The 27472-nt window shown below is 53.9% G+C and overlaps 1 protein-coding gene across 1 annotated transcript; it reads right to left on the bottom strand.

Annotated features, from left to right (window-relative positions):
• Positions 1 to 2941: 2941 nt before the first annotated feature.
• On the bottom strand, positions 2942 to 25637 carry MLXIPL (MLX interacting protein like). Its single transcript, XM_049787848.1, has 17 exons — positions 25350 to 25637; positions 22419 to 22525; positions 13877 to 13959; positions 13660 to 13749; positions 13361 to 13405; positions 12811 to 13006; positions 12626 to 12706; positions 9140 to 9309; positions 7332 to 7860; positions 7169 to 7236; positions 6547 to 6691; positions 6301 to 6419; positions 6092 to 6211; positions 5858 to 5985; positions 4413 to 4536; positions 3653 to 3782; positions 2942 to 3284 (listed from the first exon to the last, which is right to left on the bottom strand). Exons 1-17 carry the CDS (start codon positions 25622 to 25624, stop codon positions 3166 to 3168), a joined length of 2529 nt encoding a protein of 842 aa, XP_049643805.1. The 5' UTR covers positions 25625 to 25637; the 3' UTR covers positions 2942 to 3165.
• Positions 25638 to 27472: the final 1835 nt, after the last annotated feature.

The following is a 27472-nucleotide window of genomic DNA, read 5'->3' as shown; positions in this document are numbered from 1 at the left end:
GGAGTCACATAGGGGAGGAGAGAGTCTGAGTTCAAATTTCTGTCTGGGTCACCATCAACTGAGGTATGGGCAAGAAGTGAGAACAGACTTGGGAGATGGGACAGTAGGGAGGGGATTTGCCTTTCACACAGCTGATCTGGGTTCAATTCCTAGCATTCCATAGGGTCCCCTAAGTCCTTCCAGGAGTTATCCCTGAGTACAGAGCCAGGAGTAAGCCTTGAGGAAAACAAAAAAGAATACTGATAACTGGGTTGGAGAATAATAAGGGGATCTGAGGATTGAGCTTTGCAGGAGACCAACAGCATTTAATCTTGGAACCACCAGGGGTCACTCCTGAGCACAGTGCCAGAAATGACCCAAGAAAATAAAAACAAAACAAAAGCTGAGGGGCTGCTAGAGAGACAGTACAGTGGGAAAGGTACTTGCCTTGCATGCAGCTGACCTGAGTTCGATCCCTGGTACCCATATGTCCCCTAAGCACCACCAGGAATACTTCCTGCGTGCAGAGCCAGAAGTAAGCCCTGAGCATCGCAGGGTCTGACCTCCCCCACAAAAAATACATATACATACAATAAAAATAAAAATAAAAGGGTCAGAGTGATAGTACATCAGGTAGGGTGTTTGCCTTGCACAGGTTTACCTAGGCTCAATCCCTGTCATCCCATATGGAATCCCACCAGGAAGGATCCCTAAATGCAGAGCCCAGGAGCAAACCTGAATAACCTAAATCAAAGTGTGGCCCTAAATCAAAATAAATAAATACAAATGGTTGGGTGGAGAGTCAACTCAGTGGTTTACATGCTGGAAAACTGCTCGGAATAGAGTAAGGAAAGTAGCCCATGAGCACCTCTGGGTGTATCACCCTAAAGCAAACAAAAAGGCTGGTGTCCCCTGGGGATGCAGCTCCATGCAAAGCACTTACGTTGTATGTGTGAGGCCTGGGTTCAATCCCTGGCATCACAAACACAATAATAAATGCTGATGTAGGCTGGAGGAAGAGTGCAGCGGTAGGGCATATCCCTTGCAAGTGGCTGACCTGGGATAGACCCGAGTTCAATCCCCGATATCCCATATGGTCCCCCAAGCCTGCCAGGAGCAATATCAGAGTGCAGAGCCAGAGTAACACCTGAGCACTGCTAGGTGTGGCCCACCCCCAAAAATAAATGCTGATGTCAAAATTCCACATTTCAGAAATTCTGAAAGCATCAATCTACATTGGTTCTTGTCATGATCTTGTGGGGAGGGGTTTGGAGGGTTTGTGTTGTGCTCAGGAGGACACTCCTGGTGAGGTTGGGGACCATGTATAATGCTGGGTATAGTAACAAAGATGGCAGCAGGCAAGCTAAGTGCCTTCATTTTTATTATTATGAGTATTGTTGAGTTTTTTTTGGAGGCTACACCCGGCAGCACTCAGAAATTATACTTGGCAGACTTGGGGGTGCCACATGAGATGCTGGGGATTGAACCTGTGTTAGCCACGTGCAGGATAATGCCCTCCCAACATTCTATTACTCCAGTCCCTCTGTCTCTTTTTTTGTTTGTTTTGTTTTGTTTTTTTTTTTTTGAGCCACACCCGGTGACACTCAGGGGTTACTCCTGGCTATGCGCTCAGAAATCAGATGCCTTACCACTTGCGCCACCGCTCCAGCCCGCCTCTGTCTTTTTTATGGGGGGCACCCCCCAGCTGTACTTACTATTGACAATAACTGAGCCCAGGCCAGGTCAGCTGCATGCAAAACAAGTGATATTATTTCTCCAGTTCTCACATTATTTTGGGGGGACGCTCCCCAGCAGTACTCTAGGAGTCCAGGAGACACTCCCTGCCATTCTCTGCCTGGAGGCTCAGTGTGCAGGCCCAATTATGCTGACATTATTCCCGACACTGCAAACTTATTGTATCTGGGCCCAAAACTTTCTAGTGCTTTCCCCTTCCGAGACTAGGGTATATCACTTACCACTGCTAACAGCTTGTTCATTTTTTATAGTTTGTATTTTTTGTTGTTGTTTGTTTTTGGGTCACACCTGGCAGCGTTCAGGGGTTACTTCTAGCTCAATGCTCAGAAATCACTCCTGGCAGGCTTGGGGGATCATGTGGGATGCTGGGATTCGAACTACCACTCTTCTGCATGCAAGGCAAACACCCTACCTCCATACTATCTCTCCGGCTCCTTTTTGTTGTTGTTTTTTGGGTCACACCTGGTGGCATTCAGGTGTTACTCTGCACTCAGAAATTATTGCTAGCAGGCTCAGTGAGAGCATATGGGATGCCAGGAATCTAACCTGGGTCGGCCACATTCAAGGCAAACGCCCTACCCACAGTGCTATCATTTTGGCAGCTCGGTTTTTATTTTTATTGGTCAAGAATTCTTTACAAAATCCACACACGCACCCACACACATCCACACGCAAGAGGCCTGTGGGGCTCTGACCTTCCACTGAGATGCTGGTCTGCAGCTTCCCCCCAAAGCTAGCAGTGAAGTCGCCAAGGGAGGGAATTCCCTCTTCAATTTGGGGGCCACACCTAGTGATGTTCAGGGGCTACTTTCAGCTCAGTGCTTGGGGGGTCACTTCTGGTAGTGCAGGGTTCTGGGGATCAAACCCAAGGTCTTCTATGTGCAAAGCTCAGTGCTCTGAGTTCTTTCTGCTCTTACAACAGAACCTCCTTGGTGGCTTCTTTGCTCAGAAACAGACTAGCACCCTCCACCCCTGGGCAGCAGGGGTGATGGGAAGGAAGTAGGACTGTCTCCTTCCCCCTTTCTTTCTTTTTTTTTGGGGGGGGCACACCCAGCGGTCCTCAGGGTTTACTCCTGGTTCTCTGCTCAGAAATCACTCCTGGCATGCAGGGGGACCATATGGGCTGCTAGGATTCAAACCACCATTGGTCCTGGGTTGGCGCTTGCAAAGCGAATACCTACTACTGTGCTATCTCTCCAGCCCCGTCCTTCCCCCTTCTTAAAGATGCTTCCCTGAGTTGATGGCTGAGATCCCCCCAGGCCTCGGGGTCACCATGCCACTGCCACTGTTCTGCTCCAATTGGCAGCTGAGAGAATGGAGGTGCCCACGGGCTGGCAGGAGCATTGAGTCCTAGTGTCTGTGCTGCTGAGAAGGGCCCAGAATGTGGCTCATGGGAGAGGGCACAGCCAGGGCTGGGCCATTTCAGTCCATTTATAAAGGCTTCCCCGAGATGCCCTGAGTAACGGCTCGCTTGGCTTGTTCGGAGATGCAGCCAGGGTCTGTCAGGATGCTCGTGGATGTGCTCAGCTGGCGGAGGGAGTTCAGCACCGCTGTTGGGGAGGAGAGAAGAAAAGGGGGGTTCATGGGGTCTGACCCTCTCCTGAGGTGCTAGAGACAAAAGCAAGGTTGGGGTTAGTTGGCAGGCCTGTCACCCTTTAGGGCCTACATCTGAAAGTGTCCTGGCGGCAGGAGCATCCAGGGTTTGGCGGGATATGGATATTTCTTAGGGTCTTGAAGTTTGGGGGATGGGCCCTTCCAGAGGTTCTGGGGCCACTCTCGTGAGATTCCATCAACCAGGCCCAAGTTCAGTGTTCAGGCCCAAGGATGCAGCACCGTGTGGGCTCGTGGAGCTGAGACCACCAGGGCTACCTTGGAAATGTTGGGGGTCCCCGAGAGGAGTGGTGGAGCCCCTGCGTACTTGGCCGGAGGGCGGGCAGTGAGCAGTACTGGTCGAGCCAGGCTAGCGCTGTCTGGCGGAGGCTATGCAGACTGGCCGTGGACACCATCCCGTTAAAGGACTCGAACAGAGGCCGGATGAGGATGCTGAACTGCAGCAGTCAAGGAGCAGCCCAGTTGGAGGTTCCCCAGACCCTGACATCAGCCCCCTGCCACCCTCCCTTTCTTTTCTTTTTTTTTTTTTTTTTGGATTTTGGGTCACACTTGGCAGTGCTCAGGGGTTCCTCCTGGCTCTACGCTCAGAAATCGCTCCTGGCTGGCTCGGGGGACCATATAGGATGCTGAGATTTGAACCACTGTCCTTCTGCATGGAAGGCAAATGCCCTATCTCCATGCTACCTCGCCGCCCTTTCAGGTTTTTTTGTTTTTGTTTTTGTTTTGTTTAGTTTTGTTTTGCGCCCTCCCTTTCTAACCCAACTCACTAGCTCTAAATCTCACCCTGTCTCTTCCTGGACGACAGCTGTCCCACCCATCTAGTTAGACAAGAGCATCACAAGGGAAGGGAGCCAGAGATTGTCCCCTCTCAGGCCACCCACTTCACCCTCAGAGTATAGATTTCCCATCCCCCAAAACTAGCACCCCTTGCCCTGGAATGGTAGGTGGGTCCTGGGAACATGGAGGCCTCAGTTTCTCTCTGCTCCCAGCCCCTGACTGGACCTGCCTCCCCTGGGGACAGCTTAGTATCTCAGCCGAGCCGCCATGGGACCAGGACTTGAGGATACGACCCAGAACTTCCAGTTGTGCAGTGTGCGAGTCCGGACATAGTCGTCGAACATGTCCCGCATCTGATCGAAGCGCTGGTGTGTGATGGGCACCCCGGTCGCAGGCAGCTGCTGCTGGCACAGGCTGGGACATGGGGTTGGGGGAGTCAGGTCAGGTCCTTGCACCAGCAACCACGACCCCACCACCACCTACTCTTACTTATTTGGGAGGTTAAGGGGCTGCACCTGGCAGTGCTTGGGGCTTGCTCTTTGGTCTGTACTCAGAGATCACTCCTGGCAGGGCGTGGAGGGCCAATGAATGCTATGATTGAACTGGGTCGGCCACATGGAAGACGAATGCCTTAATCCCTAGTCTTTCTTTCTCTCTCTTTTTTTTTTTTTATTGGGGGGAGGTGACACTCAGTTATGGTCAGAAGCTTTTGGGAAGCATGCACTCCCTTAAGCTAGGCTAGCTTCTACATTTATCTTTTTCTTTGTTGAGGCTGGTGCAGGGTGTGAGCCACATACAGAGGTGCTCAGGGTTTACTCATTAGGAATTACTACACTCTACTCTCAGGATTACTCCTGGATGTGCATTGGGAGACCATAGGGAATAGCGAGATCTAACCTGGGTTGGCTGTATGCAGGGCAATTGCCCTTCCCACAGTACTATCTCTGGGGCCCTCTCTTTTTGGGTTTTGTTTTGATTTAGGACCACATCTACCACCTACTTCTGCTTCTGCCCGCAGGGATCACTCCTGCAAAAGCTCAGAGGACCCAATGGGTGCTAAGGATTGAACTGGTGTCAGCAGCCGGCAAGTAAGTGCCCTAGTCACTATACTATCATCTAAACGCCCTATTCTTTTTTTTTTTTTTTTTTTTTTTTTGGTTTTTGGTTTTTGGGTCACACCTGGCAGCGCTCAGGGGTTACTCCTGGCTGTCTGCTCAGAAATAGCTCCTGGCAGGCACGGGGGACCATATGGGACACCGGGATTCGAACCAACCACCTTTGGTCCTGGATCGGCTGCTTGCAAGGCAAACACTGCTGTGCTATCTCTCCGGGCCTGTAAACGCCCTATTCTATTTATTTGTTTCCGGGCCACACCTGGCAGGGGCGCTCAGGGGTTACTCCTGACAGTCTTAGAGGACTACATGGGATGTCAAGGGTCTGTAGCCTGCTAGGCAAATACCCTACCCACACTATCTTTCCAGCTCCGTCCCTCCTATGAGCTCAGGAATCAACCTGATGGGTTTGGGGGGCCCATACGGAATGTGGAATATTAAACCCGGGTTGGCCCCCATGCAAGGCAATCACCCTCCCCAATGTGCTACCCACTGGATGAGGGGGGGAACCCCATTCTGCTTCCTTCTTTAGCGGTCAGACCCTGGGATGAGGCTCCGGATGGAGCAAACACGCCCACCCGTCCAGGTGCTTTGAGCTGCCCACCCCACCCTAGCCCCCCTACTTAATGGCCGAGTTGAGCTCCTCAATCTGTTCGCGCAGTTTCTGGGCCTCCTCCTGCAGCGTCGCGCGCTCCTGCTGCAGCATGGAGATGTACTCGGCTGTCTTCTGCAGCGTGGTGGCCTTGCTCACCTGCGGGCACGAGGGTGGGTGGGGGGCTTAGAGACAGGCTCTGAGCCCCCCTACCATCCATCTCTTCCTGGGCCTGCTCTGTGGCTGGGAGCAGCGGGGTGCTCACCTTGAGGCTGGGCTGCGCGCTCAGCGTGGTCACCAGCCCGTGCAGCGTGTCGAAGCCGAGTTTGATGTTGAAGCGACGCTTCTGTTCGGCTGAGATGTGCGTGATGCGGCGGCTCTCGGTCTGCGGGCGTGGACGGCGGGTGAGCGCGGCCCGTGGAGCCCACCTGCCCGTTGGCCCAGAGCCCGCGGGGATCGGGGATCGGCGCCCACCTTGCTGCTGTCCGGCCGGCCCCGGCCCAGGAGCTGGTGCGTCGGGGTGTCTCGGGCGCTCAGAGGCGCTGCGGGAGCTGGGAGCGACTTGAGCTCCGCAGACAGACGCCGCTCGCCTCCTGCGGCACGGACAGAGCGACCCGCAAATAGACGGATCCAGGGGAGAGGATTCCTCTCGCCTGGACCCCCGATGTAGCCCCCCATCTCCTCCTGCCCTCGCCCTCCTGTCCCGGGTCCCCTCTTTACCGCTGGGCGCGGGAGGCGACAGACGTTCAGTTTTGGGGACCAGCAGAGGCCGGTGCGGGGCTCTCGGGGGCCGGCCCGGACGGGGTCGGGACGGTGCGGGTGCCGGGGCCGAGGGGAAGATGGGGGCGTTGGATACGGCCTCCTGCTGGGGTGCAAAGAGGTGGTGAGTCGGGGTGAAGCCCTCCAGGCCCCCTAGCCTGTACCCAACTTCTTTTTGTTGTTGTTCTTGTTTTTTGGTTTTGGATCACACCCAGCAGCATTCAGGGGTTACTCCTGGCTCTACGCTCAGAAATCGCTCCTGGCAGGCTTGGGGAACCATATGGGATGCCGGGATTCGAACCACCGACCTTCTGCATGCAAGGCAAACACCTTACCTCCATGCTATCTCTCTGGCCCCAAACATTTCTACAAGGTTTTCAATTTTTTGTTTTGTTTTGGTTTTGGTTTTTGGGCCACATCCGTTGACTCTTAGGGGTTCCTCCTGACTACGCTCTCAGAAATTGCTCCTGGCTTGGGGGACTATATGCCGGGGGATCGAACCAGTCCGTCCTAGGCTACCGGGAGCAAGGCAGACGCCTTACTGCTTGTGCCACCGCTCAGGCCCCTGTACCCAACTTCTTACCGGGGAGCCTGAGGGCTGCAGAAGGGCGCTGGGCGTGGGGGGTGGTTCCAGGGCCTGCTGGGACTTAGCTGTGTGAAGAGAGAACAATGGAAGGGGGTCCCTGAATCTTCCAGGACCTCGCCCCTCCCACCCACCACACCTTGCCTTAACAGCCCGGTCTCACCTGCTGTCAGCAGCCGAGCGAGGCATGGGTTGGTGCTGCCCACAGGGCCGCCTGCCAGGGCAGGGGCCAAGTTGGGGGTGCTGGGTTTGCGCCCCCTGGCATTTGGGGCTGGGGGCTTGCCTCTGGGCCGCACCCCCTGGGGAACTGCGAAATGAGGCCTGAAAGGAGGTTCGGCATAGCCCGAGGGGAGCAGTTCCAGTGGGAAGCGGGTAGGCGCGGGACCGGGAGGCAGTGCCTGGGTGGGAGGGAAGGCCGTGGGGGCTGGCAGTGGGGACATGTCTGGTGCTGGAGGAACGGTGGGGAAGGGGAATTGGGGAGAAAATACAGGCTCCTCCGGCAGCAGCGTCGAGGGCAGGGCCAGGGGCTGGAAGGGGGCACGAGGGCGGGGCTCCAGGCCGGGCCCCTCGGCCCCAGGCGGGTATTGCAGTAGGGGAGCCGCTGGGTGCTTGGACTTGGCGTCTTCCGGAAGGAGGAACTCGGGGCTGAGGAAGCTGCTGGGGTCCAGAGGGACAGGGCAGCTGCTCTGGGCCTGGGTGGGGTGACAAGAGGGGAGAAAGCTGTCCTGAGTGGCCCCCAGGAACCTTCTAGCCCTGGACAGTGTTACCCCGTCCTACAGACAAAAGGAAGGTCCCAGCCCCATAGCAGCGCAGCTGGAAGATTCTAAATGGAGAGAGGAACATATTCATACACACTAATCACTAACAGCTACCCTTCACTGTCCATCGAGCCATCCATCATTACCCACCCAGTCAACCATCCATTCATCCATCCATCCATCCATCCATCCATCCATCCATCCATCCATCCATCCAACCATCCACCCAACCATCCATTCATTCGTTTATCCATTCATCCACCCATCCACAAGTTCATTCATCCATCTATCCACCCATTCATCCACCCACCGAACCAATGTCATTCATTCACCCATCCACTCATGCAGCCATCCATCTATATACTCATCCATCCAGCTATCCATCATTCATTCACTACCTACCTTCCACCCATCCATCATTCATTCACCCATCCACTTACCAGCCACTCATCATTCACCTACTTATCCATCCATCATTCATTCATCCATCATCCATCCATCCATCCATCCATCCATCCATCCATTCATCCATCCACCAACCATTTTCACCAATCCAGCTTCTAACTCCTCCATTCACTGCTGTCCATTCACTGACTACTGTGTTCTCTTCCCTATGACCATGTCTACCTTCCAAGCTTCCCCACCTACCAGGTTGTAACCTATCAACCATCCCAACTTTAAGTCTCCTTTTCACCCACTGACTAATCTATAACCCATTCTCTGTTCACCTTTCCAGCCACCACCAGTCTTGGACCCCATTTTTCATGGGTCCATGCACATATTTGTCTATTTCCACCCACCACCCTCATACCCACACACCACAAACACATTCATCCACCCACCCCCTTGTCCTGCCCTCATCAACCTTTGGACCACTATTGTCCAAGCTCCAGCTAGGGTAGGCCAGGAGGAACACTTGCTCCTGAGTCAGTCCCTCAGCCCAGATGCCCAGTTCTGATTCCTTAGCACATACTCAACTCAGCCATGCTTCTCTTCTGCTCCAGCTGCCCTGGGCCCAGCCTGTCTGTCCACTCAGGACAGTGGGTAAAAGCCCCAAACCCAAGGAAATCTTGCACATGCAACCTAGTCCTTGGGATGCTGCCTCCCTGTGCCCCAAACTCGATCTTTCCCCTTCCTTAATTATGCTCATAATGCCCACAGGGCCCTTCTTTCCTCCCCCCACAAACACTTGGGGAATTGGGGATGAGCTTACCTGCAGGCGCTGGTGCCCTGAGAGGTGGGCCACACCCGAGCAGCTGGGAGGCAATTCAGCACCCAGGATCCCGCTGCCAAAGTGGGGATCTGCCATGGGGCTAAAGCTGGGGGGCTCCAGGAAGTTCGTTGGCGTGGGCGTGGGTGGGGGTCGGTAGTTGGTGAAGAAATCTGTGAATCAGACACGTGGGGACATAGTTAGGTGCGGAAAGGGGGGGCTTCCCAGAGATTGTGCAATCATGGAGTTTATGTTGCTCTGGGGAAGCGCCAGACTCTCAGGGTGAGTGGAATATCCTGCGGAGCCTCTCACTGAGCCCCACACTGGGTTCAGCTTCATGGCCTGGCGAGCACTCTCCGTGTCTACTCTGTTGGGGGTAGAGAAGGGGGTGACAGAAAAGGGCAGGGGGAAGGGTGGAGTGGAAGGGGAAGAGGGTGTGGGGGAAGCTTAGAGTGAGTCAGGGGTTAGGGGTCAGGAGGTCAGTACTTTGGGACACGGTGGGTCTGTGGGCTCTAGGGGTGACAGCAGGCGGATCTCTGACAGGGAGGAGTAAGGGGTGCGGGAACACTGGGAGACAGGCAGCAAGATTGGGGTGCGGTTGTGTAAGCCCCGGGCTATTCTGGTTTTGGGAAGCAGCCACTGTGGCCTGACCACATCCCGGCTGGTGCCGCCCGCCGCCCGACACCCGCTCCCTTCCGGGCACCTTTCTCTGACCCTAGGGGGGCAGTCCCATCCCCCATGCTATATAGTGCAACCGCTCCCCAGCAGTCATTCCTTCCACCCAGTAGTCACCTCGAAGGGGACTAGGAGAGGCTCAGGAGCCATCCAGACCTTGAGCTTTGGGGTCAAACCTAGGGCAAGGCTAAGAAGGCTCAAAGGTCTGGTGTTACTTAAGGTATGCATGATGCCCAATTCAGTGCCATACTGCTGCACCACCATGTCTAAGTAAGCACAGGATTGTGATGCCTGTAGCCCTGGCCTAGGCCCACAGAATACTTGGGGAACCCCTTTCAAAAATAAGGGAATAAAGTACTGAGCTGATGAAGCCTGCCTTGCCCCAGATCCAACACAAGAAAGACACTCTTCCTGGGAGTGTCAAGGTGGCTCTGGGGACTAGCACCATCTCCTGCATCCACTGTCTGTCTGTCTGTCTGTCTGTCTGTCTGTCTGTCTGTCAGTCAGTCAGTCAGCCAGTCAGTCAGTCAGTCAGTCAGTCAGTAAATCAGTCAGTCAACAGCCAGCTACATAGTCAGTCAGCTGGCCAGCTAGTCAGTTATTTTGTCAGCCAGTCATTTGGTCAGCCAGTTCATCTGTCAGTCTGTCATTCTGTTTGTCAGTCAGCGAGTCAGATAGACTGACAGAAGACAGTCCTTCTGTCATCAGTCTTACCAGTCACTTACCATCACTTACCCAGTCAGCCAGTCAGTTAGTCAGTGTGTCTGCTTCCCTAGTGTCTGTCCAGTTACCTGGAGCTGCCCACATTGGAAGAGCTCAATATACCTGTCATGTGCCCGAATCTGCATGTACATGTGTCTGTGATATGTGTTGTTTCTGTGTGTTTGTCTCTGTGTGAGCTTGTGTGGCTGCGTGTGCATCTCTGCGTACAAGTGCCTGTGTGTTTCCGTGAGTCTATGTGTGAGCATGCGAATCTGTGTGCCTATTGAGTCAGTGCGTGTCTGTGTGTCTATGTGTGAGCGTGTGGTTCTGAGTATGTGTTCCCTAAACATGGTCAGTTTATCCTCAGCCTTTGCTCCTTGCACCCTGCTTCTAGGGGCTGGTGGCAGAAGGGAAAGATGAGCCCGTGGCCCTTCTCTCTTCTGCCCCTCAAGGCACTCCAGCTCTTCATGCCTGCTTCAGCACTTCTCTTCCAGCTGAATCCCAAGAGCCCTCAAGCTTCTGATCCCCACTGGCAGCCCCCAGACCCTCCACCCAGCACTCCCTCTCCACCTCACTTGGATGCCCTTCCAAGACGGACCCTGGGGACCTCAAAGCCACAGCCCTGGGGGCTCCCCACACACCAGCCCTACTCCAACATGCAGATCCAGGGAAAGGAGCAGATGCCTTTCTGCCTGTCTAGGCTGGGGCCAAGAGTCCTACCTGTGCCCACTTGGGTCTGCTGTGCCCCCAGGCTGCTCTGCTCCCAGGGCGCTGCCATCAGTGCTGTGATCTCCGGCTGCCCCCCCTCTGGACTCAGCCAGGAGGAGGTTCCTCATTCTCGAGGCCCCACCCTACCTCTTAACTGACAGGCCCAGGACCCAGTGGGGAAAGAGTCGGGGGGGGGGGACCCCCTTATTTTCTCCAGGGCCTTGCTGGAGACGGGCTGAAACTCAGCATCTGTCTGACCTCCAAAGCAGCTCTAGGGTCCCCTAAATATATGATTATTGGAAGAAGCTATTCTCCCAGACTGGGGGGGGGAGGGAGGAAGGGGGAGAGAGAGAGAGATAAAGAGAGAGAGAGAAAGAGAGAGAGAGAAAGAGAGAGAGAGAGAGAGAGAGAGAGAGAGAGAGAGCCTCTGGGTGTCTCTGTGGCAGGAAAACTAGATGAGTACCATGTGACTTTCTGCAGGGACAGGGATGGAACCCCCAGGTTTCACATTGGCCAAGAGGTGCTTAGCACCAGTGTCCCCTGGCCTCCTAGTCCAGCTTTATGGAAGGCATTACAAGACCAGCAGTTCCTTGACTGACTGTTCCCTCTGCCTGTATGTGTGCCCCCTGAAACATTATTATTAGGTTTTATGTTTTTATTTTTGGGCCACATGCAACAGCACTCAGGGGTTACTCCTGGCTCTGCATGCAGGAATCACTCCTAGCAGGTTCGGGGGATCATATGCAATGATGGGGATAGAATCCAGGTTAGTTGCATGTAAGGCAAATGCCCTCCCTGCTGGACCATCGCTCCAGCCCAACCTGGATCATTCTTTAGCCAATCATTTTTGGGGGCCACACCCAGCAGTGCTCATAGCTTACCGACTCTGAACTCAGAGATCACTGCGAGGGTCTCTGAGAACCTTATGGGGTAACCAGGATCAAACTCAGGTCAGATATGTGCAAGGCAAGTGCCCTCCTTGCTGTCCTATCACTCCAGCCCCCATTTTATTTATTTTTGGTTTTTTTTTTTTGGGGCCACACCCTGTGAGGCTCAGGGGTTACTCCTGGCTATGCGCTCAGAAGTTGCTCCTGGCTTCTTGGGGGACCATATGGGACGCCGGGGGATCGAACCGCGGTCCGTCCTAGGCTAGCGCAGGCAAGGCAGGCACCTTACCTCCAGCGCCACCGCCCGGCCCCCATTTATTTTATTTTATTTTATTTTATTTTATTTTATTTTATTTTATTTTATTATTTTATTTTACTTTTGCCTGGTGGTACTCAGGGAATTACAGGGTAAAGCCAGGTAGAGACCAGACAAGAGCCACATAGACTCTGTCTCCTGAGGGTCCCAACACTCTCCCCTATTCCCAGCAGCAAGAGTGGGGTGGGGTGGGGGCCTCACCTGAAATGTCCATGAAGTCATCCAGGCTGGGCTGCAGTGGCGCCAGGTCCGGCTGGATCATATCAGCGTTGCCCACGTAGGCTGGGGAGGGGGCAGTGAAGCCAGCAGAGCAGTTGGAAGGATGTAGAGCATTGGGGGACCCAAAGCAGCGTGGACCCCCACCCTAACCTCCAGGTGAGCCTCACCATCCTCAGTGGGCAGCTGCAAGGGTGGGGGGCTGGTCTGGGTCATGGTGAAGAGGGTGTCGGAGATGTCAGACAGGAAGGAGTCAAGGTCCAGCCGTGGCCGCCTGTGGGGCTCCTCGGGGCCCCCCAGCAGCACAGGCACCACGCTGGAGAAGAGCTGTCCCCATCGCTCTGGGGAGGGCCAGCTTCCATCCACCTGCGCACAGGACTTCTCAGCAGCTGCTGGCATGGGCAGCTCCCCCAGAACCCTCGGCCAGCTGCTCCCCATCCTGGGGGCAGAGGTAGCAGTGTTCCTGTAGCATTATGGGGGACTCCCCTTGATGCCCGTAAATCTCAAGCCATGCCTTCCCCACAGAGAGACCTGTGATCTGGCTGCTAAAGGGGGTCCCCCTCCCCACCTCAAGGTCCCCAGGACTGGCTTAGTCCATTCCATACTATGGTTGGGGTGCTGATACTACAAGAGAGAGGAGCTCCCTTGATAAGGAAGGGGTTGGGGTCTCACAGCACCCCTAGGAAGTCATTGGCTCTCCCTCATCCAGGGTCCACCCACCTGCTTCGGGGCCAGGAGGTCTCCCTCTCTGCTGGACTTCCGGAGCTGCAAGAGCACACAGCGGTGGCCACTGGACCCCTTCACTCCCTTCTCCATGGAACCCCAAGAGACCCTCTGTCCAAGCAACCCCAGACCCATGGGAGCCGCAAGGAGGTTTTAGTGGCCACACTGTGGTGCTGTCAGGCTGGTGTTACCGTGGGGTGGCAGGGAGACCAGGGGGCATTGGCCCCGGGTGGAGGAGGGGAGGGGGAGCGGTGGGACCCCGGGAGGGACCTCTCCCCTTCGGGCTCCCCACTGACCCGCTTCTTGTAGTAGATGCGCCACTTGTGGTATTCCCGCATCACCACCTCGATCCGCCGCTTCCAGTAATTGCCCTCCAGGACCACGGCCTGCAGCGGAGGAGGGAGGCGGGCGGACTCGGGGCCGGGCCTGGACCCCTGGACCCCCTGCGCCCCCGCCCGCAGCACATCCCGGTGCGACTCGCCGCGGGACACCCCCGAGCCCGGCCTCAGCTACCTCGGGTTTCCGGTGCGCGTCGGCCTCTGGCCCTTGCAGGGGTGTCACGAAGCCGCACACGGGGCTCTTCCTCCGCTGCACATCTAGGGACACGCCAGGGTGAGTCTGTGCCGGGAGATCCTGGGGCACAAAGGCCACCCCAGGAAATCCTGCCTGGGGTTTGTGTAGATGAAGCGTCCCTCTCCTCCAGGAAGCCTTCCTGTCTACTTTGGTCCTCTCTGAACTACTGTTTCCTTTTTCCTACACTTTCTTTCTCCTTCCTTCCTTCCTTCCTTCCTTCCTTCCTTCCTTCCTTCCTTCCTTCCTTCCTTCCTTCCTTCCTTCCTTCCTTCCTTCCTTCCTTCCGTCCTTCCTTCCTTTCTCTTTTCTTTTCTTTTCTTTCTTTTTTTTTTTTTTTTGGTTTTTTGGGCCACACCTGGCGGTGCTCAGGGGCTACTCCTGGCTGTCTGCTCAGAAATAGCTCCTGGCAGGCACGGGGGGACCATATGGGACACCGGGATTTGAACCAACCACCTTTGGATCGGCTGCTTGCAAGGCAAAGGCCACTGTGCTATCTCTCCGGGCCCTCTCTTTCTCTTTTCTTTCTCTCTTTTCTTTCTCTTTTCTTTCTCTTTTCTTTCTCTTTTCTTTCTCTTTCTTTCTTTCTTTCTTTCTTTCTTTCTTTCTTTCTTTCTTTCTTTCTTTCTTTCTTTCTTTCTTTCTTTCTTTCTTTCTTTCTTTCTCTCTCTCTCTCTCTCTCTCTCTCTCTCTTCTCTCTCTTCTCTCTCTCTTCTTTCTTTCTTTCTTTCTTTCTTTCTTTCTTTCTTTCTTTCTTTCTTTCTTTCTTTCTTTCTTTCTTTCTTTCTTTCTTTTCATGTGTTTGAACTACACCCAGCAGTGCTCCAAGGACTGAACTGTAGTACACCATTGAACTGGGGTCTATCACATGCAGGGTAAGCCACTTAAACTGTTTCCTCTCTGGTTTAGGTCCCTTTTCTAGGATGCCTAGGAAAAGCCCCCCACACCAAGACATGCACACACCCACACGCACACATGCACCTCCCACCTCCAGTGGGTCCTTGGTACCAGTCCCTTGAACCTGTCCATTTTTTCATCACCTCTCAAGCTCTCCCTTTCCTGTGCTCCCCACACTGCTATGCTTACCCTCAAATCAGGCAGGGTGACCCCTTTAGAGTGTACGTGAGACCCCCTCCCGCACTACACTCCCCACACAAGCTTCCCCTCAGCACATGTGTCACAGCCTCGCACTCCACAATGGCCAGTTATTCAAGATACTCTCAGGGCACCCTCAGGGTCCAGGAGAGAGTACTCAGGCTTAGTCAGAGGGGTACACATGAGTCTCAGAGCAGGACCTGAGCCCCAGAAGTTCCCTGAAGCCTCCACCCCACCCTGCAGTGAGGTGAGCCGGCCCAGCAGAGCTCTCCTCTCTCACGGGCCCTGTTATCCCACAGATGCCAGAATAGGACTGGCACGGGAGAGGAGGGAGACACCCACATACCCTGAGTTAAGGCCGGGGAGACCCTCTCACCCAGTGGTGCCCTTTGCTTTGAGGAATTCAGAATGAGAATGGGGCAGAAAGGAGGGTCCATGGGCAGGAGCCTGCATAGGGTACAGTGGGGGGGGGGCTGACCAGCTGCCCCCAGCAGCCTCACCCCCACCTCTCCAGGGGGATACCTGACCTTGGGTAACTTGCCCCCATAATAAACACCCCTGCAACTGCTAGCAAGTTACCTATTTTGTTTGTTTGGGGGTCACACCCAGTGGTGCTCAGGGTTTACTCTGTCTCTGCTCTGGGTTCACTACTGAAAGTGCTCATGGGGCTATGTGGGGTGCTGGAGATCGAACCCAGGTCAGCTGCATGCAAGGCAAGGACCCTGCCAGCTGTACTATCCTGGACTTACTCCTGACCCAGAAGTCATTCGTGGCAGTGCTCAGGGCTTACTCCTGGCTCTGTGCTCAGAGATCACTCCTGGTCAGCCTTGGGGGACCATATGAAGTAACTAATGTTGACCGCATGCAAGGCCAACATCCACCCTCTATCCTCTCTTTCCTGTCTTCTGTCAGATTGCTCTTGTGAACAATGTCCCTCCAAAACCCCATAAACAGCAGAGTACCCAGTTCTTCATTGTATAGATGGACAAGCCTCACCAGGGGGTGCTACTGAGGAACTCCACACACTGGGTGAAGCCGAAGACAGCCAGAATTAGCCCCAAACCTATGACTGCTGACAGAGAACCTACCATCCTCTGCTGCTTGTGCAATGCTGAAGACTGCAGCCTGAGTGTCTGAGGGACCCCAGGGGCTGGGGAACCTTTCCTGCAGTGCTTCGAGGACCATGAAGATCTAAGGACTGAACTGGGCTCTGCTACAGTATCTGATACCCTGTCCTCTCCTTAAACCTTTCCCTCTTTCTTTGCTTTGGGGGAAGAAGAAATGTCAATGGTATGTGGGGATCACTGATTCCCATGATCTCTCCTGCTTTGGGTGGGACTGTCCTGAGGATTCTCTATGAGGTGGCCAGAGGAGCACATGGGACATGCATGGGGCATAAGTGGGGACAGCCCTTATGACACTCAGGGATTACTCCTGGCTATGAGCTCAGAAATCGCTCCTGGTTTAGATTGCTTTGTGTACTGCTAAGAAATATTATAATGTACTACAATCTGGGGACTTGAGAGACAAAGTAATTGTACATGGGTTCTGTTTTATTTTTCTTAATGTTCTTTGGCTCAAAGTTCAAAATTAAGGTATCAGCAAGGGGTCTTCTGAGAATTCTGTTTATGGGTGATTGTCCTTCCACTATAACTTTTCCTTGTCCTCTTTCTTTGCATCTTTGTTCTCGTAATTTAAAATAAAAAATTAAAAAAAAATTAATAAATCGGGCCCGGAGAGATAGCACAGCGGGCGTTTGCCTTGCAAGCAGCCGATCCAGGACCAAAGGTGGTTGGTTCAAATCCCGGTGTCCCATATGGTCCCCCATGCCTGCCAGGAACTATTTCTTTTTTTTTTTTTTTAGTTTTTGGGTCACACCCGGCGGTGCTCAGGGGTTACTCCTGGCTGTCTGCTCAGAAATAGCTCCTGGCAGGCACGGGGGACCATATGGGACACCGGGATTCGAACCAACCACCTTTGGTCCTGGATCGACTTCTTGCAAGGCAAACGCCACTGTGCTATCTCTCCGGGCCCCAGGAACTATTTCTGAGCAGACAGCCAGGAGTAACCCCTGAGCACCACCAGGAGTGGCCCAAAAACAAAACAAAACAAAACAAAACAAAAAAAAACAACAAAAGAAATCGCTCCTGGCCTGGGGAACGAACCTTGGTCCATCCTAGGTTGGTTAGCGTGTGCAAGGGAAACACCCTACTGCTTGTGCCACCGTTCTGACCCCTCTCAGTTCTATTGATCCTGAGGACTTGTTTCCACCAGGAGTGTCTAATATCTTTCTTCATTTCTTAAGATCCTCATATGAGTGAAATCATGTTTTATTTTTCTCTTTCTGACTTGTTTCTCTTTGAAGAACCTTCAGTTCCATCCAACTGCTAGTTTTCATCTTTTCTCCCAACTGTAGGGTTCACTGAGTGCAAGACCAATGCCTTAGGCCCAGAGATTATTTTTCCAGCCACTAACTTCAAAACTATCATAAACTCTTGACACTCTTGACACATATCTTGAGATCAGAATGATAGTACAGTGGTTAAGGATCTGCTTTGCATATTGCCAACCCAGGTTCGATCCCCAGCATCTCATATGGTCCCCTGATCACCGCCAGGAGTGATTCCTGAGTGCAGCGTCAGGAGTAACTCCTGAATACCACCGTATGTGACCCAAAAACCAACCAAACAACCAAACAAACAAAACTAAAAACAAACCTCTGACACCTCAAGAAAAAGAAAGAAACCATGCAGGGGGCTTGCCTTGCTTGCAGCTGATGAAGATTTGATCCCTGATACCCCAAATAGTCCCTCAATGCATGTCATGAGTCTATTACTCCCTGAGAACAGAGCCAGAAGTAAGTCCTGAGCACAGCCAGGTATGTGCCTCCACTCCCCCCAAAAAGGCAAACTATGGAAACAGCCAAAGTATTACAAACAAATGGTGAGTGATAGAATAATGAAGACCAGTGTACACGTAGTAGAATATACTAATCAGCTATAGAAAGATAAAATTTGGGGCCAGAGAAATGGTTCAGTGGGTAAAGCACTTGCCTTGCATTGGGCTGACCATGGAGTGATTCCCAACACTGAGTAAGGTTCCCTGAGAACTGTCAGAAGTGATTTCTGAGCACAGAGCTAGGTGTAAGCCTTGAGCAAACTGGCAACTTAAGTGGCCCAATATCAACAACAACACAAAAAGAAAATAAAGAGAAAAAGACAAATATTACATGATTTTACCGAAGTGCCAAATAAGGAAACAAAGCAGATAAAGTGACAAAACAGGCTAAAAATAAAATCTGGACATTGACCACCAAACTGAGGTTCACTGGGTGGCCCAGAGCAGTGAGGACAGAGTGGTCAAAATCCAAGGGATACTGGACCAGAGAGAAAGTGCAGGGGGCAGGCACTAGCCCTGCCTGTGACCGACAACGGTCAGTCCCATCTCCCCCCCCCCCCACACACACACACATTGCCAAGAGTCACATTGAGCACAAAGTCAAGAGTAAGCTGAACCAAAAACAATATAAATTTTCTGGATTTTTTTTTTTGACCACCCATGGCAGTGCTCAGGGCTTCTTCTGTTTCTGTGGTCAGGGATCATTCATGGAGGGGAATAGGGACCATGAACCATATGCAGCTCAGAAATTGAATTTGAGTCAGTTTTATGCTATGTACTCACTCTACCTGCTGTACTATCATTTTACCCCCTAAATAAAAGCTTTCTTGAAATGCAATCTAATATGGTTGTATAGATAGTACAGTGGGAAAGGCCCTTGCCTTGCATGTGGTCAACCCAGGTTTCATTCCTGGCACCCCATATGGCCTCCTGAGCACTACCAGGAATGATTCCTGAGTGCCGAGCCAGGAATAGCTGAGCCCTGAGCACTTCCTAGTGTGGCCCAAACACTACCACCACCAAAAAAAAAAATCAAATAGGTGCTTGCCTATCATTGGGCTAACCTGGGTTAGAGCCGCACATCACATGGGATCCCCTGATCAGGAGTCAGCCCTAAGCACTGCGGGTGTGGCTTCCAAACAAAACCAACAGAAACAAAACTCTGGGCCCAAGAGATAGCATGGAGGTAAGGCATTTATTTGTCTTGCATGCAGAAGGACAGTGGTTCTAATCCGGGCATCCCATATGGTCCCCCGAGCCTGTCAAGAGCAATTCTAAGCGTAGAGCCAGGAGTAACCCCTGAGCACTGCCGGGTATGACCCAAAAACAAAAACAAAAACAAAAAAGAAAAGAAACGAACTGGACTGTTCAAAAAACTGAAATGTTTTGTGACTTGCTCTTCCAGCCCATGTTCTCCTTTGAACACGCTTCTTGCTTGCTTGACTCGATGCCTCTTTGCTTATTTCTACTCTGGAGAAGCCAATTTTCTCCTGAACATGTTTCTCCTCTCATATTTTTATTTCTTTTTTTTTTTTGGGGGGGGGGGTGGGGGTAAGCACACTTGGCAGCTCTCAGAGGTTACTCCTGGCTCTGCACTTGGAAATCACTCCTGGCAGGCTTGAGAGATCATATAGGATGTTGGGGAATTGAACCCAGGTTGGCTGTGTGTAAGGCAAACATCCTACCCACTGTGCTATTGCTTCAGCCCTATTGCTCATATGCTTGTAAGTAAGTTTTGTTCCATAAACTTTTTGGCCAAGAGCAATGGTCTGGCAGGGAAGGCGTCTGTCTTGCACAAGGCTGACCTGAATTATTCCTGCCATTGCATGGATGCCTGAGCTCTGCCAGGATTGGACGCCTGAGTGCAGAGCCAGGAGGAACCCATGAACATCCCTGGGTGTGGCCTAAAACCCTTCTAAAACAAAACAAAATAAAATAAAACGAACTATATTTCTTTTCTAAAAAAGAAAATAAGGGCCTGGAGAGATAGCACAGCGGCGTTTGCCTTGCAAGCAGCTGATCCAGGATCAAAGGTGGTTGGTTCGAATCCCAGTGTCCCACATGGTCCCCCATGCCTGCCAGGAGCTATTTCTGAGCAGACAGCCAGGAGTAATCCCTGAGCAATGCCGGGTGTGGCCCAAAATCCAAAAAAAAAAAAAAAAAAAGAAAAAGAAAAAGAAAAAGAAAATAAGTTCATTCCAATAGAATCTGGAGAGCTTGCTCGAGGTTCTAATGGGCATGTTCCACACACCAGCCTGTGTTTGATGCCTGAGGTCACAGGGTCTCCATAAGCATTGCTGGAAGCAACCCCAAAAGGGTAAGGAGTGACCCTGAGCACAGAGGTTGAGGTGGGAAAAGTTGAAGATGGGATGTGGGCAGAGACAGCTGTGCCTGCAGAGAGAATATTAACTATATTTTGTGTGTCTCTGTATGTCTGTCATTCTGTATTGGTGTGTGTCTTTGTATATGTGTCTGTCTTTGTCATTCTGTATATTTTTGTGTGTGAGTCTCTGTGTGTTTGAAGCCACACCTGGCGTCACTCAGGGGACCACCCCATGTTGGGGATTAAACTTGGGCCCCCTGCATGCACAGCCTGTCTCAGCCTTTGAGTTTTCTCTGACCCTCTGTGACTTTTGTTTATTTAGGGGAGGGTTGGAGTCATACTCAGGGATGTCCAGAACTTCTTCTGGCTCTGTGCTCAGGAGTGATCCTGGCAGTCCTGGGGGCTTATTTGCAGTACTGGGAATAAAATTGGGGCCGCCCTGGGTCGGAGCCATAGCACTGTGGTAGGGCATTTGACTTGCATGTGGCTGACCCAGGATGGACCTGGGTTCGATCCCCGGCATCACAGATGGTCCCTGAACCAGGAGTGATTTCTAAGCGCAGAACCCCAAAATAAAATAAAAAAATAAATTAGGGAGTAGGGGAGGAGGGAGATTGGGGGCATTGATGGTGGGAATGTTGCACTGGTGAAGGGGGTGTTCTTTGTATAACTGAAACCCAACTACAATCATGTGTGTAATTATGGTGTTTAAATAAAAACATTACATTACAAAAAAAAAAAAGAAAGAAAAAAATTGGGGCCCCCATATAGGAAGGTGCCCTCCATTACATTCTTCTTCCTGCCTGGGGCAGGTTCAAGTCACTGGGGAGCTAGAGCCAAAGCACAGCCTTGTGTGTGGCTGGCTCAGGTTTGATCCCTGGCACCCTATACGGTACCCTGAACCCCTCCAGGAGTGATTCCTGAGCACAGAGCCAGGATTAATCCCTGAGCATTGCTGGGTGTGACTCAAAAAGCAAATAGCCTAACTAAATGAAAATCTAGTGTGTCTGTGAGGCAAGCAAAGCAGAACATTCCCTCCCTCAGCCTGGCCAGGCTCCAGCAGGCAGCTGAGAGCACCGCATGTCCCTCTCGGGCCACCTTTGATCCCACAGCAGGACCTGACTGAGTTGGCGAGGTCCCAGTTCAGAGCAACTGTCTTAGGTGGCATCACCCCATGACTGGCCACAAGGCTGGGGGTGGGGTGGGGGGGAATGTCTGGACACCCCGAATAGACAGTCATGAACTGGAGGAGGGGCAGCGAATTAATCGGTCCCACGCCAGCCACACTTATGCCAACAGGCATAGAACCCTTGATCTGGTGTGAGCATAAGGAGAGCTCAGAGAGGTGGGGAGCTGCCTGGGGCCACATAGTCCAGATTTGGGTGGGAAGTCAAGTTATTTTTATCTGGGGTCCACACCCAGTGGTGCTCAGGGCTGTCTTCCTGCTCAGAGATCACTTCTGGAGGGACTCAGGAGACCCTATGGGATGTCTGACATTGAATGCAAGTCGGTTGCCTGCAGGGCAAGCACCCTTCCTCTGTACTATTATTCTGGTCCCAGGAGCACTAGCTCATGGGGCTCCTCAACTCCTTGTACAAGTCACCTTGGCTCCTCCCTCAGGTTAATGGGGACCTCCTGAGGGGGGGGGCTCAGTACAGACATCACTGGAAGATAGGTGCACCTCATTTTCCCCATTTGCAAAGGATGTGACTGGCCCAGGTGTCATTAAATCTCCTCCCTGGGGGCCGGGAAGGTGGCGCTAGAGATAAGGTGTCTGCCTTGTAAGCGCTACCAAGGAACGGACCGCGGTTCGATCCCCCGGCGTCCCATATGGTCCCCCCAAGCCAGGGGCGATTTCTGAGCACATAGCCAGGAGTAACCCCTGAGCATCAAACGGGTGTGGCCCAAAAACCAAAAAAAAAAAAAAAAAAAAAAAAAAAAAAAAAAAATCTCCTCCCTGGCCTTAGACACCTGGAAAGCCAATGGGCAGCGGCTCATGCATACCCCAAATCCCAACTTGCCTAGGTGCTCCCGGGGGGCCAGGTGGCTGTGTTGATGGTTATGTTCCCCAAGACCCTCCAGGGCAGATGACACAGGGGCCCTGGTGTCTCCGACTGGGAGGTTGCTGTGGGGGTCCCACAGGTTGCCGAGAAGTATGGAAACACTCACACTGGCTGTACCAGGCCCTCCAGATGGCATTATTGAGGCGGATCTTGTCTCTGCAGAGGAGTTTGAGGCCCTTGAAATTCTTCCATTTGGGGGACACCAGCTTACCACTGTCAGAGAGAGAAGAAAGCTGGTCGGTCCCCCCAGTTCCACTTCCTCCAGAGCCCAAGTAAGGGGAGGCAGACAGAGAAGTCATCTGGGAGAGTTTTTGGGTCACTTCTTATTAAGGGAAACTGAGGCACAGGCACAGGTGGCAACGACACTAGCTTTTCCTCAGAGAAGGTTGGGAGCACCTTACACAGCTGCACCCCTGTGGGATGTCAACTGTGGGGTGTCAACTGACACAGCCTTTACCTTCTCAGGACCCCTGAGACCAAGCTGGTTGGGCCCCTCAGGGAAAAACATAAGATCATAGTCATGGGCCCCTAGAAAGGCAGGTGGGACAGCAGGTATGGCAGTGGAGGCCAGCATCCCAGCTCAGTGGTACATGAACCCCCAGAGTGTGTCATTTTTTCAGCAAGGAGTTGGTTCAAGGAGGCCACATGAGGAGTATGGCCCCCACAGGACTCAGGTGCCCCCTTCAGCCTCTGGGGGATCCCCCACCCCATGGCCACTATCAGGGACTTGGAAACTGCCCACTGGAAGCACAGTGCAGCTTTCATTTGCTGAACATGCAGCACTGGCCCTCCCTGGTCTCCAGGTTCCTGTGTTTGCCTTGGGTTTGAATGATGGGACTGGTCATCCCCCAGGTAGTACAGGCCTCATTACCCAGATGGGTGCCATCATCCAAGAGAAGCACCAGCTGTCCAGGGGGGAGGCCATGGGGCCATCGGGTGCTACTGAGGCAGTGCCTGTCACTTCCCTACAGGGTCCCTGCTGTCAGGGATGGTCCTCAAGGCAGGGAGGAAAAGCATATGTTGGGAGGCCTGAACTCACTGGGAAATGTAGCCTCTTGGGGACAGGGGGTGGGGTCAGAATTACTCCTCTAGTCTCATACACACACTTTTATGGGGAGCTCTTTGAGTCTCCCTCATTCCAAGGCAGCCATGGTGGAGGGAGGAAGCAGCATTTTCTGGGAGCTTCTAGAAGAATATCCCTAAAAAGGGAACATGGTTGTCTGTAGGACAAATCCTTTCTGCACCCACATAGCCCTGGGAGGGGACTGCCACCCCTCCCTATAGCCCTGGGGCCAGTTACCCCAACACTTTTGGCATCCCTGACCTTGCTGCACTCAGGGGTTACTCCTGGCTGTGCACCCAGGGATCACTCCTGGTGGTACTTGGGACTATATGAGGTGCCAGGGATGGAACAGTGTCAACTACATGCAAGGCAAATGCCTCCCAACTGTCTCACTGACTTAGTCTCTTCCTTCCACCACTGTTTTGGTGACACCCTGGTTTCCCCTTCCTTGCAGGGAACCCCTATAACCCTTTAGGGGCACAAACGTTGATTTCATTTTGGATCCAGCTGGGAATCCCGAAGGCCCCTCTGACAGAGCTAAGAGATCTCAGAAACGTTTAGGGATCCTCGAGCCTCTGACGTCTGCAGCCATCCTTTTGGGGGCTTTTGGGTCCCCCCCCCAAGTTGCCCTCTCCCACTCCTCCCTAGGCCCTCTTTGGGTCACCCTTATTGTGGACTGGTGCGTGGGCTGGAACCAGCTAGGAGGAGAAGGTTGAAGAATAAAGAGCAGGAATCTGAAGTTGGAGTGAGTGGGAGTTGGGGGCGCCCCTGGGGTTACATGGGAGGCCGGATGCCCGCATCCGGCCCGCAGGGGACCTTAGATGCCCTGTCCCGGGCTGGCGGTCCCGAGTCTGGGAGAGGGACGAAGGGAGGAGCAAAGCGCAGGGAATTTGAACTTTCCACAGTGCCTGAGCCCTGAGCCCTGGTGATCGGGTTGCAACAGGGCCTGGGCCTGGGGCCAGAGCAAGTGGGCCAAGGTTACAGAGCCTGCAGCCAATGGGGTCCTGGACAGTGCTCCCTCGCCGTCCCCTTCCAGAACCCTGGCTCCCCTTTTCCCAGAGCCGCCTGGGTCACCTGGGAGCCAGCGGCGGTACTCAGAAGTGGAGACGCCAGAAGAAAAGGAGTATTTGCTCAGAGAAAAGATCAAGGCTGGCGATTCCCACTCTTGCCTGAAGTTTTCGGTTGATAATTTATCCTGGGCCCCTCGGTTCCAGGGAACTTTGCTCTAGGGCACCGGACCAAGACCTGAGTTCGCGCCCTCCCCTGGGGCGCAGGCGGGGAGCGGAACCGGGTGTACCCCCAAGCTTCACCGGCCCAGAGAGGGGGGTGTCTGGCCAAAGGAAGAATTGGACACTTGCGCTCTGGCTTCACGGGCACCTGCCAGCCAGGCCCCAGTGCCCACTCCCATCTGGGCACCCTTTGTGCACGACGCGCCCCTCGCCAAGCTAAGAACACCCTCCTGGCCATTGGAGAGGGGCATCTGCCGGGTTTTGTGGGGGGGGGCAAAGCTTGGGTCTGTGTTAATCGTCCTTGGGCACCTCCCGCTCATGCCAGGACAGCCTCGGGCGCTTGGAGCGTGGCGCGGGGGCAGGGGCGCATGGGTCTGCCCGCCTGGGGAGGTCGGGGCGTAAAGGGCGGAGCGGGGCAGGTGATCATCAAGCGGCCCAGGGAGCGCAGGAGGGGAAGGGCAGGACGATCAAGGGTCCCGGGAGCGGCTGGAGTGTCCTGACGCTTCTTTGGGGTCTCCAGGAGTCGGGGTGGGGCGCGCAGAGGTAGGGAGCCACGGTGGCTAGCTGGGGAGCCTTTGGTGCGCCTCCTGTCTAGAGGCCGGTGGAATCGGGCATGGGGCGGGCGCACGGGTACGGGGACAGCGGAGTGTCCAGGAGGTGGCCGGCGCCTCCTAGACCAGCCGGGGACCCAGACTTTTTTTGGCGGGTGGAGACCGTGATCGGGGCGTCCCGGTTCGGCGCTCACCTGTAGGCCAGGCTCATACACTCGAAGAGGCGGGTAAGCGTGGGGTCGATGCTGCGCGGCCCGAAGTCGGCGAGCGCCACGGGCCCTTCTTGGTCGCGCCGCCGGCTCGGAGAGTCGCTGTGCGGCGACGACACCATGAAGTGACCGCTGTGGATGACCCCGCGCCGCGAGTTCGGGTCCTCCGAATCGCTGTCGGAGTCCGAGTCCGGGACGGGCACGACGCGCGGGCCTTGCAAGCCCAGCGCCAGCCCCGCCAGCGCCCCGGCCGTGGCCATCGCCGCCAATGCCGCCGCCACCGCCACCACCGCGTCCCGGCGCCGCCCGGGTGGCCAGACACGATCGTTTGCATGGCCCGGCCCAGGGGTGTGTCCTGAGCTGTCAGGGCGGGTCTCGTTAGCATAGCGCCCCATTGACAGCTCCTGCAGCCCACCCGCCAACCTTCCTGTCTCCCTTAAAAGGGCGATTAGGAAATAGAGGAGCGTATTCCTTCTATAAGCGCCCCTGTGGGCCCGAGAGATAGCATGGAGGTAGGGCGTTTGCCTTGCATGTAGAAGGACCGTGGTTCGAATTCCGGCATTCCATATGGTCCCCTGAGCCTGCAGAGCGATGTTTTTTGGGGCGGTCACACCCGGCAGCACTCAGAAGTTACTCCTGGCTCTAGGCTCAGAAATCGCTCCTGGCAGTCTCAGGGGACCATATGGAATGCCGGGATTCGAACCACCGTCCTTCTGCATGCAAGGCAAACACCCTACCTCCATGCTATCTCTCTGGCCCCATGTAGAGCGATTTCTCAGCATAGAGCCAGGAGAAACTCCTGAGCACTGCCGGGTGTGACCCCAAAAAACAAAAATAAATAAAAAAAATAAAAGCGCCCCTGTGCCCGCTGCAGACTCAGTTCTGGATCCACCCAATGCCCAGAGGTTTGGGGGGGGCTTCCCCCAGGCCTCCACTCTCCTAGCAACTCCTAAGAGCATAGCTGACCCTTTACAGGTGTGATGGCATGGGAGAGGTTTGGTGTTCCCTGGGCTGCTGGCTGCTTGGTATCCCTCCTATTCCTGGTCCCTGTGTCCCTATTTCTGAGGACAGACAAGCTGTGTAATAGGGGCATCCTCTCTGATTCTTCTCTGAAATCCATAACCTTCCTTAGAGGTGGGGAGACTCACCCTCACTTCAGAGGGGGCACCAGAGGCCACAGGGGATAGTGACAAAGCTCCTAGTCTGGAGGGGCAGCTGCTAAGTCTAGGGAAATGGGGAAGGTGAAGGCTTACTGCCTTGGGCTTTTTTGGTGTGTGGGGGCTAGAAGAGATAAAGGGAAATGGGGGTGCTGGAAGGTCCCCACTTAGCAATCCCCTCCGTGGTGGGGTCACATGACCCCACATTCCAAAGGCAGTGTCCAGGGGCTCAGTTCCCTGAGGCACTCACAGGCCTTCCTGCCACCAGGTCCCTGCTGCCACCAGTCAGGTCATGGTCACCTTGTGTTCCTGAAGTCTCTGGGATTGCCCTCCTGTGAGCCCAGCACTCTGGGGGTGCATCCTCTCTGCCACCCCTACCCCATCATGGAACTCTAGTGCTCCCCACAGCCCCCTCTTAAAGGGGGCCAGAGTGACAATACAGGAAGCAATACCCTTGTCTTGCCTACAGTGAAGTCAGATTTGATCCCCAGCCCTTCATTACTGAAATACAGCAATAAATATGGGGCTACTTGACTCCCCACACCTCCTGGTTCTGTGAGGGGACCGTTCTTGCTCTCTGAACACCCACAATGGGCACCCAAGGACTTGGGGAGTGCTTGGAGACAAGGGCTGATGCTAAGGAGACTTGGGGTTAGTGTGGGGATGGTGAGCAGACCCCCTCAGCCATTGCTGGGGGAGGCAGAGTCACAGGTCGCTCTGTGGACACTGAAAGACAGGCTGGTTCCTGAGATTTGGTCTACTGTCATTGTTTTGTTTCTTGTTCTCAGTGGCTCCAGCTCACTCCACCGACCCCTATAGTGCTCTATCCTCAGGAGAAGTGCTTAGAAGTCTATCTTGGGCTTGGCTCTGGAGGGAGATCTGCTGCCTTTATCTTATACTTCAGTCCTTCAATCCCACCATCAGCTGGCCCTTGGATGGCTATGCACCCTT

This window comes from Suncus etruscus, chromosome 15 (genome assembly GCF_024139225.1).
Source record: "Suncus etruscus isolate mSunEtr1 chromosome 15, mSunEtr1.pri.cur, whole genome shotgun sequence".
Taxonomy (NCBI): domain Eukaryota; kingdom Metazoa; phylum Chordata; class Mammalia; order Eulipotyphla; family Soricidae; genus Suncus; species Suncus etruscus.
The sequence above is the reverse complement of the archived record's forward strand: the minus strand, read 5'-3'. Positions and strand labels throughout refer to the sequence as shown.

Coding starts and splice junctions, on each gene's coding strand:
- MLXIPL (XM_049787848.1), bottom strand. CDS start 25,624: ATGGCCACGGCCGGGGCGCTGGCGGGGCTGGCGCTGGGCTTGCAAGGC. Junction 7,861..9,139: donor CAGGGCACCAGCGCCTGCAG/GTAAGCTCATCC, acceptor CACCCCACCCAG/GCCCAGAGCAGCTGCCCTGT. Junction 3,783..4,412: donor ACAACTGGAAGTTCTGGGTC/GTATCCTCAAGT, acceptor TGACTGCTGCAG/TTCAGCATCCTCATCCGGCC.